The following is a 14456-nucleotide window of genomic DNA, read 5'->3' as shown; positions in this document are numbered from 1 at the left end:
ACAACATGCTTGTGTGGAGGAGAGCAAAACACAGACCACCTACTACAATGCAGTCTGAGCCCTGCCACAGGCACAATGGAGGACCTTCTTACAGCAACACCAGTAGCACTTCAAGTGGCAAGCTTCTGGCCCAAGAACATTCAGCATAATTCAACATAATGCCAAATTTTTAACTTTGTGTTTTTCAGTACATTACAATTGTACCCTCAATTTGCTTCTGACACGAAGAGAGCTTTTCCTGATTCCTTCTCCAGAGGGATAGAACCGAAGAAATGTGAGTAATAAATGGCTTCTGGTTGGAACCAGAGGAGGCTCCATTTTGCAGTTTTCTCACAGCTTCCTTAACCTCAGAACATGTGGAATTTCTCCCAGGCCCCTACTTTAGCAGCTTTCAGAAAGAACCTAAAAACTTGGCTGTTCCGATGTGCCTTCTCAGATTAGGAATCCCCACCCAAGTCCTAGAAGCACTTTAGCACAATTAACATTACTGCACACCGTACTATTTTATTCCCATGCTCCTCCTACCACTCTAGCACTTTTAACCCTGTACCCCACTGCGCTGGCCAGCCCAGTTTTAAAGTGTCATGATGTATTGTTATTGTTGTTATTGCTTGCTTAACTTATTGATTTGCTATGTTTTCTACTGGTGTGTTGTTTTTACTGTATTGTGTTTTGAGGCTTCGGCCTGTGTAAGCCGCATCGAGTCCTCCGGGAGATGCTAGCGGGGTACAAATAAAGTTAATAATAATAATAATAATAATAATAATAATTGTCCCACCTTAAAAGGGACTGTGCCCAGGACTATAAATAGAGGGATAACAATCAAAATACAAATCTTTAAAAAGAGTTTGCCCCGGTCTATTACATATGCATTTCCTTTGTCGACCTGGTTATCCCCCTTATGGGAACAGTGGGCTCAATGGAAGGACATCAATCTGGCCAAAGCTTTGACAACTTCCTCTCTGCAAAAACACTGGCTGGAGTTGTTGAAAAGCTACAGTCAAGATACCATTTTACTTGGTTAATTTAACTTCCCCAGTTTCTCCATGAAAGGCTGCATAGAATAAAAGACAACATCCATGGTGAAAAAATACATTTTAATTATTTTTCAATAAAAGAATGGACGTTGGCCAACTTTCAAGGAATAAAAAAGAACCCATAATCAGCACCTGAGTTTAGCATCTGGATTTCCAGTTTCCAGAGGTGGCTATTCAACATTTGCTCATATATATTCAGATGAGAAAATCCAATCCAATTTCCCCACCTTGAAAGACGAGTTAATGTTTTGTTTAGCGATCCACAAAAAGGCTCCTATACCACTGGATTCACTTTTTCTTCAAGGGCGTCTTCGGTTAAGCGCAGGCGTTTTGATTCCGGTTGCTGTGTATTATCCACACCTACAATAAGACAACAGGTTATCTGAATCCATACAGATTTGCATAATTTACTTGTATAAATTTCTGAAGCTGCACAGAGTTTAGGTTTCTCGTGCAGTCTTCAGGCCACTTAACAAAACAGTATGTTGCCCAATTCTGAATCAGAGCGCTGATCCATCTAACTCAGCTTTATCTTCAGTGAAGGTTGTGGAGTTGGTACACTATACCTTGGAATCCAATGCCTGCATTCTTTCTACTCTTTCATAAATAGTAAATAATCAGTAATAACAAATCTTTTGTAGGAAGATTTTAGCACCGTCACCCCATGCCTCATCAGGCTACTTAGACTGAGAGAACATAAAATATATTTATGTGATTAAAATATCTGAACAATATCTCACAACCTCTGAGGATGCCTTTCATAGATGCAGGCAAAACATCAGGAGAGACTGCTTCTATATAGCCCAAAAAACTTATAACAACCCAGTGATTCCAGCCATGGAAGCCTTCGACAATACATCTGAACAAGACTTCTATTTATTATTTTGAATTAAATTTATTTATTATTTTGAATTAAATATGCAATAAACCAGGCATTTAATGTAAGGTTTTACTTTGAAGTTGAATCCAGTACATTTCCATTAACTCCAACTCAATCCAAATTTGCCTCCAATTTTGGATCCATACTAACTGGCAGTAATATCTCCAGAAAAGACACTGGAGTGGATGTAAAGAAATAAAAAAAAACTACTGATCTACAAGATACAGAGTACTGTATGCACAGTAGGGATTTTTCTCCCACCGCATTTTCAAGTATAGTTCTTCCAGACCACTAAGGGATCACTCCTTCAGGGACAGGGCAATCAATATGACAGAAGATTATTTGGATGAAAACCTCCCTATGAGTATCTGTATCCTTTCAGCCTTGGCCATGGAGCCTAGGATTTTTTCCCCATGTCAGAACCTACTTGAGAAGCTGCAAGTTGCTTCTGATGTGAGAGAATTGTCTATCTGCAAGGATGTTGCCTAGAGGATGCCCGGATGTTTTACCATCCTGTGGGAGGCTTCTCTCATGTCCCCACATGAGAAGCTGGAGCTGACAGGGAGCTCACCCTATTTCCTGGATTCGAACTGCTGATCTGCTGGAACAAGGGTCTAACTTATTGTGCCACAGGGGCTCCTATATACAAATTAAAATGTATTAAATCATTTAGTCACAGGGCTTGGAATATCACTTTTTATAGGAAAAGAATGCATATCCTAAGCACATATTTTCAGTTCCTGACAAATTTGTTCAGATGGATTTGGTACCTTTTGGAAACAAGCTCCACATTATTATTATTGTTGTTATTATTAATAAATATATTTTTCATATCACAACGGTTTAACCCATTGCACAACCAGGGGCAATAGTAATAATAATAATAATAATAATAATAATAATAATAATAATATACTTTATTTATATTCTGCTATATCTCCCTGAGGGGACTCAGAGCTGATTACAGGATATATTTATGGCAAACACTCAATGCCATTATACAGTTAACAACAAAGACAAACTGTACATAGACAGAGGCAAAAGCCTATGGGGAGCCTAGGATCAGAGTGACAGAAAAAGTAAACATCTGAGAGTGACCATCAAATTGTTCAATTCTTCTAGAAGCGTAAAAATATGTTGAAAATATGTGATAAATGAATATGAATGTTCATTTCACCACACCTATATGCTGAGAAAGTGACTGAGAACAGCTTTCCCACACATAAAATTGATACATGTGTAGTCAACATGACAAACATCAAAAAACATGACATTTCCCTCTGTTATCCCTGTCAGAATATCATCATACCTGTTTTGGTTCAGAAGCCTATCTATAAGACCAGAGTGAACAGAGTTCATAATTTAAGAATCTCCACTGGACATTAATCTATTACAAAGAATTTGTTTTCAAACACAACAAACCCTCACTGTAATAGTGGCCGTTTCCTGGGTGAATTTACCTGCCAGAGATGATGGTGGCTTGTACAACACTTTGGCAAGAAGACGGAAGCTAATGCACATCATATCTTTATTGGGCGCCACGTTCCTCACCAGCTCCACCGAGCACAAGCCCTCTAAGGAAGTTCCCAAGCAAGCTTCGGCTCGTTGCTGAACGTCCTGTGCAGGATTTTCATGCTTGGAAAAGCAATGGCAATGCACTGTGGGAAGCTCTGTGCCACTGGGTTCTCCATCCAAGAGGTGCTGGAAAACATCCAGGAAGTCAATGGCCATGGCTGGCAAGTTCATGATGATATGTAGGGAACTTTTACGCTCTTTCAGAGAAAGTTGCTTGACCAGTTCTTCCTTCATCGGCCCCTTCATGAACTCTCTGCCATCCATGTTGAAGACTTGCACTTTTGTGTCCACTTTGTTCAGTTTACAGTTGTGCTGCAGCCACTTGTAGGACTCAGGGTTGAGGTCATTTGCAAACACAATACAGTTCTTCTTTGCTGCAGGGATAGCAAAGGGCCCCACCCCAGCAAAGACGTCAAAGAGAACATCACCAGGCTTCAAGAGGCTGACAATGCGCGCATGTTCAGTGGAGAGGCGGGGATTCCAGTAGACCTTGGAAAAGTCAAATTCGTAGGAGATGTAGTTTTCTTTGACCTACAAGAGTCCAAAACACAGCCTATGTCAGATATGCACTTAGGAGGAGCTGCACTGATGCAGTCAAAAGTTGTATTATGACCAAAACTACATCTTTGCTATAGAGAATGAAAGCTCCAAGGACTGTGATACCACTTCCAGTGGTGCACCAGTGTAGCCAACTGGGATATCTGTGGATATGAATCTTAGTGTTGGAAGAGACCACAAGGGCCATCTAGTCCAACCCATTTTTGTCATGCATGAACACACCATCAAAGCACTCCCAACAGTTGGACATCCAGCCTCTGTTTGACTTCTGCAGTTACCCAGCCCTGTCCTAATTTTTTTGCAAACTTCTGTTATTAGAAGGGGCAGGCCTTTGAGCGGTGCAATTGCAAGGAAATTCCAGAGCACAATGGCATTTAAAACCACTTTCTGTGGTCTCCTCACCAGCCTAATGCAAAAGAATCACTGGGTTGCTGTGAGTTTTTCCAGGTTGTCTGACCATGTTCCAGAAGCATTCTCTCCTGACGTTTCTCCCACATCTATGGCAGGCATCCTCAGAGGTTGTGAAGTCCTTAAGAGGGCCAAATTTAGGCCAAGAGCTCCTGACATTCGCTTTGACGGCACAGAAGCCCTCTGTCATATATGCCAAATTCTGTTGTTCTTGTTTAGGTAAAGGTAAAGGTTTTTCCCTGATATTAAGTCCAATCGTGTCTGACTGGGGGTTGATGCTCATCTACATTTCTAAGGAGAAGAGCTGGCACTGTCCATAGACGCCTCCAAGGTCATGTGGCCAGCATGACTGCATGGAGCACTGTTACCTTCCCACAGGAGCAGTACCTACTGATCGACTCACATCTGCATTTTTCGAATGCTACGTTGGCAGAAGCTGGGGCTAACAGCGGGAGCTCACGCTGCTCCCCGAATTTAAACCTGCGACCTTTCGGTCAGCAAGTTCAGCAGCTCAGTGCTTTAACCCACTGTGCCACCGGGAGCTCCTGTTACTGTTTATTTAACATACAAGAACTAAAGATGGAATGGGCACCCAGAAACGCAACAAGGAATGGGCACCCAGAAACCAGGCTTTATAGTCTGGGGCTTCACACTAAAAGATATAGAACAATGCTCATTTTCAGTATGAGATTTAAATATAATTCATTCTCTAGGGCAAACAGAAAAAGTTATCCATCAAATTCATTTTGCATGCATCCCTGACTAGGAAATGACCAAGTGAGTGTGTTTTGGATCCAAAATATTGTAAAATGTGATATGCAGAAATTGTACTGTTCATATGCCTTTTAAAACTTCGGTATCAGCTCCGAAATACAAGGCATATCATATAAATCCATCCTAAATATTGCTGGAAGGGATTCAATGTGCTTACTTATTTTCCTCAAACCAAATGCATACATGTTGAACGGGAAAGCTACTACATTTCTGAAGGAACAGAATACCATACTAGGTTTGTACACTAGCTCTAAAATGAGTTTCTCCAATAGTTCATTAATGTCTTTGGTTATGTGGTTCAAAACAATTTAATGTGGGCTATAAATTCAACCAGTAAGCTATACTCTTTCTACTTGAGGCTTATGAGCAGAGCTGTGATTTCATTTAGGCTCAACTGGGACATTTGAGACTATGTAGACTGCCAAGTCTGTCAAACCCAGAGGAAGGGAAGCATTAGTATGTTGGATTGCATCTTTCCATAATGTCTACACTTTGCTTTGTCTACTCTCTTTCTCTCTCAATGTAAGAATTTAACCCTCTTTTTGCTACCTGGAAATAACTCTTAAAAGCTGCAGTACCTTTGTTGTCATGTTGCTCTCATCTCCAGCCAGCACCTCCATTTGGAAGTTTCGATAAGCACTCTCAATGGTATTGATTTTATTTACAGCACAGGTGATACCATGATTCTTGTCAATAATAACTTGGCCTGAAAGTAAAGGAGACTTTCTATATGAAAAAAGCAGAAATGTGATTTAAGCATATCCAAAGAAAAACCAGTTCCATTTTTCATGAAATCAGTGCTTTTGTTTATTAATCACAAGTAACATTTTCGACAGCTGTCCCAAAGCATGACACTGCCTTTGTCGATAGCTGTGTGCGTACAACTGTTCTCTAAATCTATGGAATTATCAGTTACCCTTTAAGACTGAAAGAGACTGATACCCCATCACAGTTATACATCCAATACCTTAGTCCTTGAGACAAAAGAAGAAGATGGAAGGAGAAACACAGCTTTGAAATTTTCTTTTAAAATGTTACTTTCTCAACTACAACTCCCAAAATTCCAAAGTCAGCATGGTCAAACACTGGGGAACAATGGAAGTGAGGGAAGAAAAAGGTAGGTTACCTCAATAATTTTTGTAAAAGCAAAAAAGTCTTGTGGTAACTTAACCAGTAACAAATTAATCGCAACATGTGCTTTTTAAATCACCGCACAACACTCATTTTAGGACAGAGTAACTCATTGGATTTAGATTGGTCAGTTGTAGAATTTTCTCCTAATAAGGAGTTATTTAGGATTGGGTTAGAGACCTACACTATTGCGGTTCCCAATCACAGTATTGTAAGGTAAAGGTAAAGGTTTCCCCTTGACATTAAGTCTATTCGTGTCGACTCTGGGGTGTGTGTTCATCTCCATTTGTAAGCGGAAGAACCGACGTTGTCCATAGACACCTCCAAGGTCATGTGGCCAGCATGAATGCATGGAGCATCGTTATGTTCCCACCAAAGTGGTACCTATTGATCTAGTCACATTCACATGTTTTCAAACTGCTAGGTTGGGCAGCGTGTTTGGCAGTCCATACAACCCCAGGAGACTCACAGACCAGAAAACTGACCAGCTCTAGACTCTAGAAACAAAATCAGCTTGAAATGGTACAAGACCTCCCCTATAGAAACAATGCCCAGTTTGGTACAACAATGTTATAACCTCAACTTAGATCAAAACTCCAGAGTCTATATATACAGAATGTTTGGCTCAGCTATTCACAGGCCACTTTTTGCCTATTACTCTTTTCTGTTTCTTTATCAAGAGCTCACAATGCAATTCACAATAAGCCACATTATTATTTTAGATACCCGACATGAATAATGTGTTGTCGAAGGCTTCCATGGCCGGAATCACTGGGTTGTTGTAGGTTTTTTTGGGCTATATGGCCATGTTCTAGAGGCATTTCTCCTGACATTTCACCTGCATCTATGGCAAGCATCATCAGAGGTAGTGAGGTGGAACTTCACTACCTCTGAGGAACCTCACTACTTCTGAGGATGCTTGCCATAGATGCAGGCGAAACGTTAGGAGAAATGCCTCTAGAACATGGCCATATAGCCCGAAAAAACCTACAACAACCCAGTGATTCTGGCCATGAAAGCCTTCGACAACACATTATTCATGTCGGGTATCTAAAAGCCTGAATCCTTTTTGTGTGTCACATGCTTGAAGCAAATTTAAAGAACAACTGCTGAATCACTAAAATGAGGACTACTACAAACCTTTACCCACACGTACCAATTAAATGCTTGTAAGGTAGCTGATGGTCTCTGAGATTCAAGTGAGCGATGTGGCCGACTCTGCTAAATGCTGTGGTCACTTCCTGGCCTTCAGGAAGAACCGCTTGCAGAATTTCTTCCGCCTTGAAATGGTCGTATGTCAACTCCACATTGTAACTGATTATCTCGGGGTTAATGTTAAAGCTCTTTAAGATCTCTTTCTCAGGTTCACCAAGGGAACCATCAGCAGACATTTTGTGAGGATCTAACAAAATGAACCTTCTGCTTTCATCTTCTGGGTCTTCAATAACTCTCTTGAGACCCGGTCGCTTGATCATCACCTCCTTAAGGGACTTCACCAGTTTGTTTGTGATGTCTTTGTTCACCTTAATTGCTGGTACCACAACATCCCTTTTGAAAGCGTCTCTGTTCAGTCTGGTCATCCCACGAACCCTGGGATGAGGGACGTTGAGGTCAAGTTCAACCTTCTTGTCAAACATCTCCGGCATTGTGAAAATGCTATTTCTCTGAGCTACTACTGAAAGATGTCCAGGAAGTCGATGAAGAGGCTGGTCACAAAGCTTCCAAATTGCTGAAAATGATAAATGGGATACAGTTGTTCCAAAATCTTTCGTTTTCAGGAGTCCAGCAAATAAGCCATTTAATTGCCTGCAAATCCTAGAAAGGAAATTATTCGTTTTATAGACATTATGTAAGCGTTTAGGCAGAAATGTTACAAACAGGCATGTCTGCACTGGTCTCATAAATTCACCTGAATGAGATTATTTGAATTTTAACTTTAACCAGAGCTGTGACAGAAGAGCCGGGCTGGATCCACACTGCCAAATTTTAACTTTAACCAGAACTGTGGCAGCTTTCTGTATCCACCGAATTAAAAAGAAATCACTGCTTGAAATTCTTCCCCATCAACAACAATTTTGTTTACAAAAAACAAACCTTGATTTTGCCACTTTATATAACAAATACAACTTTACTATGCCATTATATACATAATGGAACTGGAATATTCACAAATTTTGGTATCGAAAGAGGTGCTGGAAACAAATCTCAGTGGATACTAAGTGTCCTCTGTACTATTAAGAGTCACAATTTTACAATGGCTCTTTTTGAACATTTGTGTTGAAAGCAATAATACTAATAATAATAGTAATAACTTTACATACAATATCATCATCATCATTTGGTATCTTGTTGCCTGTAGCTCTTTTCATGGCCTACAGTGATTAACCTTGAGCTCTCCAATAATAATAATAATAATAATAATAATAATAATAATAATAATAAGTAGTAGTAGTAGTAGTAGTTATGTTTCTGGTTTGAAATTGTTATTTCTTGATTAATTGTGTGGTCCTTACTTTGAAAGTAGTTTTTCCGCTCCAGAAACTTTATTTTTGTGGCTAAGGATAGTGTTATAATTTATTTCAGTCTCTAGGCACTTTGTTTGTAATTCTCCTTAATGAAAATATGCCATTTTTAATGTTTCAATGTGCAGACTGCAATAAAGTTTTTGCAGTTTAATCAACCTTTTCCATGATTTTATAATATAACTAATTGGGAAATGGCATAACCCAGGAACAAAAATTGGGCTACTTGGTGGAATCATTCCCTCACACTTGATCAGTGGTTCCCAGGTTAATAACTGGGGTGGCATACAACTCCCATGTTACCGAGCACAATTCTAAATGCTGGCTTTGGCCTATAAAACCCTAAAGGGTCCCGGGCCAAATTACCTGTCTGATCGCATCTCCCCCTATGAACCATCATGGAGATTAAGATCCTCAGGGGAGGCCCTGCTTTCCGTCCCACCATTGTCACAGGCACGATTGGTGGGGATGAGAGACAGGGCCTTCTCGGTGATTGATCCCAGGCTATGGAACTCCCTTCCTGGTGAGATCAGGTCAGCTCCCTCTCTCCTGGTCCTTTAGAAGGATGGTAAAAACTTGGCTGTGGGACCAAGCTTTTGGGACAGGGCAATAAAGTGGCAATAGGAAAGATGACCAGGCCAATGATTTGACGCGGATGACTAGGACGGTTTTAAATGGTGTATTTTAATATGTTTTTTAAAATGTTTTTTTAATGTTTATGTATTGTATGTGAATCTGTGTTTGCCGTGTATATGCTGTGCTCCTCGATGAGTCCCCTTCGGGGTGAGAAGGGCAGAATAGAAATGTTTTAAATAAATAAATAAATAAATAAACATTCACACTTGCTTCAAATAGGCAAGGGCTCTTTCTCCCATCCTGGATATCATTCCACAGAGGATGACTCCAGGCAACAACAGCCAGGCAGCCTCTACGCAGATACCTCCACTGATGGCCTTTGCAACTCCATGGGTATTCAATGCTATTCAAGCTGGTGGCCAATGGCAATATTCACACTTGCTTCAAACAGGCAAGGATTCTTTCTCCCACCCTGGATATCTTTCCACATAGGGTGCCTCCAGGCAACAACAGCCAGGCGGCCTCTACGCAGATACCCTCACTGATGGCCTTTGCAGCTCCATGGCTGTTCAATGCTATTCAAGCTGGTGGCCAATGGCAACATTCACACTTGCTTCAAATAGGCAAGGGCTCTTTCTCCCACCCTGGATATCATTCTACAGAGGAAGACTCTAGGCAACAACAGCCAGGCGGCAACATTCACACTTGCTTGAAACAGGCAAGGGTTCTTTCTCCCACCCTGGATATCTTTCCACAGAGGGTGTCTCCAGGCAACAACAGCCAGGTGGCCTCTATGCAGATACCCTCACTGATGGACTTTGTAGCTTCATGGCTACTCAATGCTATTCAAGCTGGTGGCCAATGGCAATATTCACACTTGCTTCAAACAGGCAAGGATTCTTTCTCCCACCCTGGATATCTTTCCACAGAGGGTGTCTCCAGGCAACAACAGCCAGGTGGCCTCTATGCAGATACCCTCACTGATGGACTTTGTAGCTTCATGGCTACTCAATGCTATTCAAGCTGGTGGCCAATGGCAATATTCACACTTGCTTCAAACAGGCAAGGATTCTTTCTCCCACCCTGGATATCTTTCCACAGAGGGTGCCTCCAGGCAACAACATCCAGGCGGCCTCTACGCAGATACCCTCACTGATGGATTTTGCAATTTCATGGCTACTCAATAGTATCCACACTTGCGTCAAACAGGCACGGGTTTTTTCTCCCACCCTGGACACCTCCACATATATATATTATATATATTATATACTAGCCGTCCCCTGCCACGCGTTGCTGTGGCCCATCTGTTGATCTGGAAAATAAAGTATTGGTTTCTAATCTATGTAATTTCTTTATGATTGTGGGTAAACAGTATTTCTTGTTGTCTCTTTGTCAGTGTTAATGTGGAGATTGTCTGGTTTGCCTACTCTGGAATATGCAAGATATCATTGTCCTTCTTTAGGGGTCACTTTCAAATCTATGATACTATATGTGTGTATGTGAATCGTATCTATCTATATCTATGGCTGGATGGCTCTTTGTCAGGAGGGTTTGATTACGTTTTCTTGCCCCCGTGAAGGGAGTTGAATGGCCTTAAGTATTTTCTGTTGGTCATGTGGGTTCTGTGTGGAAAGTTTGCCCCAATTCTGTCATTTGTGGGGTTCAGAATGCTCCTTGATTGTAGGTGAATTATAAATCCTAGTAACTACAACTCCCAAATGTCAAGGTCTATTTCCCCCAAACTCCATCTGTGTTCATATTTGGGCATATTGAGTGTTTGTGCCAAGTTTGGTCCAGATCCATCATTGTTTGAGTCCACAGTGGTCTCTGGATGTAGGTGAACTACAACTCCCAAACTCAAGGTCAATGCCCACCAAACCCTTCTAGTCTTTTCTGTTGGCCAGGGGAGTCCATCATTGGTGGAGTTCAGAATGCTCTTTGATTGTAGGTGAACTATAAATCCCAGCAACTACAACTCCCAAATGACAAAATCAAATTTTTTTGAGTGAAGGACATACATTGGGTTGTTAGGTGTATGCTGTCCAAATTTGGTGCCAATTCGCCCACTGGTTTTTGAGTTCTGTTAATCCCACAAACGGATATTACATTACATTACATTACATTACATTACATACATACATACATACATACATACATATATATATATATAAGCTGTCCCCTGCTACGCACTGCTGTGGCCCAGTCTGGTGATCTGGAAAATAAAGTAATGAGAAAATGTTGGTTTCTAATATATGTAGTTCCTTTATGCTTATGGGTAAATAGTATTTCTTTCTGTTTCTTTGTCAGTGTTGATGCGGAGATTGTCTGGTTTGCCTACTCTGGAACAGGCAAAATATTATTGTTCTTCTTTAGGGGTCCCTTTCAAATCTTTGATACTGCATCTGTCATATACATACATGTGTGTGTGAATGGCTGGATGGCCCTTTGTCAGGAGGGCTTTGATTATGTTTTCTTGCTCTAGTGATGGGAATTGGACTGGATGGCCTTAAGGCCGCATTTCTCAACCTGGGAATTGGGACCTCGGGGGGGGGGGGGGTGCAAGGGGGTGTCAGAAGGTCACCAAAGACCACCAGAAAACACAGTATTTTCTGTTGGTAATAAGGGTTCTGTGTGGGAAGTTTGCCCCAATTCTGTCGTTTGTGGGGTTCAGAATGCTCTTTGATTGTAGGTGAACTATAAATCCCAGTAACTACAACTCCCAAATGTCAAGGTCTATTTCCCCCAAACTCCATCTGTGTTTATATTTGGGCATACTGAGTATTTGTGCCAAGTTTAGTCCAGCTCCATCATTGTTTGAGTCCACAGTGCTCTCTGGATGTAGGTGAACTACAACTCCCAAACTCAAGGTCCATGCCCAGCAAACCCTTCCAGTGTTTTCTGTTGGTCATGGGAGTCCTGTGTGCCACGTTTGGTTCAATTCCATCATTGGTGGAGTTCAGAATGCTCTTTGATTGTAGGTGAACTATAAATCCCAGCAACTACAACTCCCAAATGACAAAATCAAATTTTTTTGAGTGAAGGACATACATTGGGTTGTTAGGTGTATGCTGTCCAAATTTGGTGCCAATTCGCCCACTGGTTCTCTCACCTCATGGCCGGGCGCAGGCTTCCTCTGAGGCGAACCTAGGCCCCGTCCTGTGCTGGCACGAGAGGGCGGCGCCTCTGCGGCCTAGCTCCTCCTCCTCCGGCCTCGACGCCCCATCTCCTCCGAGGAACCAGCCACCCCTCTCTCTCTCTCTCTCCCTGATGGCGGAGGTGGGGAGCCTCAACGGCGAGGCCGGCGGCTGGTACTTGTCTGCCCAGGAGCTGGAGGACGGGGCCGCGCTGCTCTCGCCGCTGCCGGGCCCGCCGAGGGTGCGTGTGAGGGGCCGCCGGGGAAAGGGATGGAAAGGAAAGGATCTCAGAGCCGCCTCGCATTGGCTCCCACACTTCCGGGGTTGTGGACTTCAACTCCCAGAAGCCTCCGCCGGTTTGTTCAATGGCTGGGAATTCTGGGAATTGTAGGCCCAAGAGTGTGTGAGGATGCCGGCTTGGTCCTTCAACTCCCAGAATTCCTAGCCATTGAAAGAGCTGGCGAGGGCTTCTGGGAGTTGAAGTCCAAACAAAGTCAGAAGGGCAGAATCAGTGCAGTTGGACTCAAAGCTGAATAAAATCCCACACTATCTGCTTTGAACTGGGAAATATGGCAGTGTGGACTCAGATAATCCAGTTCAGAGCAGATATTGTGATATCCTGGGTTATATAGCTGTGTGGAAGGGCCTTTAAGCCTCTCCCACACAGCTAACTAAAATCCCACATTATCAACTGGGATATAGGGCAGTGTGGACTCAGATAATCCAGTTCAGAGCAGATAGTGTGGGATTTTCCACCTTGATACTCTGGATTATATAGCCTTTAAGCCTCTTCCACACAGCAGACTAAAACCCCACATTATCAACTGGGATATAGGGCAGTGTGGACTCAGCTAATCCAGTTCAGAGCAGGTATTGTGGGATTTTCCACCTTGATAGTCTGGGTTATATAGCCTTTAAGCCTCTTCCACACAGCTGACTAAAATCCCACATTATCTACTGGGATATAGGGCAGTGTGGACTCAGATAATCCAGTTCAGAGCAGTTTTTGTGGGATTTTCTACCTTGATAGTCTGGGTTATATAGCCTTTAAGCCTCTTCCACACAGCTGACTAAAATCCCACATTATCAACTGGGATATAGGGCAGTGTGGACTCAGATAATCCAGTTCAGAGCAGGTATTGTGGGAATTTCCACCTTGATATTCTGGATTATATGGCTATGTGGAAGGGCCTTTAAGCCTCTTCCACACAGCAGACTAAAATCCCACATTATCAACTGGGATATAGGGCAGTGTGGACTCAGATAATCCAGTTCAGAGCAGGTATTGTGGGAATTTCCACCTTGATATTCTGGGTTATATAGCTGTGTGGAAGGGCCTTTAAGCCTCTCCCACACAGCTGAGAAAAATCCCACATTATCAATTGGGACTGGAAAAAATCAACGTATATCCCCATACCAAAAAAGGGAAATGCGAAAGACTGCTGAAACTTCCGTACAGTGGCCCTTATTTCTCATCATGCCAGTAAGGGAATGCTCAAGATCCTGCAAGGAAGACTCCAGCAATACATGGAGCGAGAGTTGCCAGATGTTCAAGCTGGGTTTAGAAAAGGCAGAGGAACGAGAGACCAGATTGCCAATATCCGCTGGATAATGGAGAAAGGCAGGGAGTTTCAGAAAAACATCTACTTCTGCTTCATTGACTATTCTAAAGCCTTTGACTGTGTGGATCATAATAAATTGTGGCAAGTTCTTGGTGGGATGGGCATCCCAAGCCACCTTGTCTCTCTCCTGAGGAATCTGTACAAGGACCAAGTCGCAACAGTCAGAACTGACCACGGAACAACAGACTGGTTCAAGATTGGGAAAGGCGTACGGCAAGGCTGCATCCTCTCACCCAACC

General features: G+C 42.3%; 2 protein-coding genes across 2 annotated transcripts in view; one reads left to right on the top strand and one right to left on the bottom strand.

Annotated features, from left to right (window-relative positions):
- Positions 1–1078: 1078 nt before the first annotated feature.
- TRMT5 (tRNA methyltransferase 5) lies at positions 1079–12660 on the bottom strand. The gene is made up of 5 exons (XM_060754193.2): positions 12571–12660; positions 7520–8178; positions 5811–5938; positions 3378–4023; positions 1079–1397 (listed from the first exon to the last, which is right to left on the bottom strand). Exons 1-5 carry the CDS (start codon positions 12573–12575, stop codon positions 1312–1314), a joined length of 1524 nt encoding a protein of 507 aa, XP_060610176.2. The 5' UTR covers positions 12576–12660; the 3' UTR covers positions 1079–1311.
- A 68-nt stretch (positions 12661–12728) lies between these two features.
- Positions 12729–14456, top strand: part of SLC38A6 (solute carrier family 38 member 6) — an 81798-nt gene continuing 80070 nt past the window's right edge. The window contains exon 1 of the mRNA XM_067463055.1: positions 12729–12836. Coding sequence (XP_067319156.1) covers positions 12729–12836 — 108 coding nt within the window. The remainder of the gene's footprint in view (positions 12837–14456) is intronic.

This window comes from Anolis sagrei, chromosome 1 (genome assembly GCF_037176765.1).
Source record: "Anolis sagrei isolate rAnoSag1 chromosome 1, rAnoSag1.mat, whole genome shotgun sequence".
In the NCBI taxonomy this organism is placed as follows: Eukaryota; Metazoa; Chordata; class Lepidosauria; order Squamata; family Dactyloidae; genus Anolis; species Anolis sagrei.
Note: the sequence above shows the minus strand (reverse complement) of the source record. Positions and strands in the feature narration are given on the sequence as shown.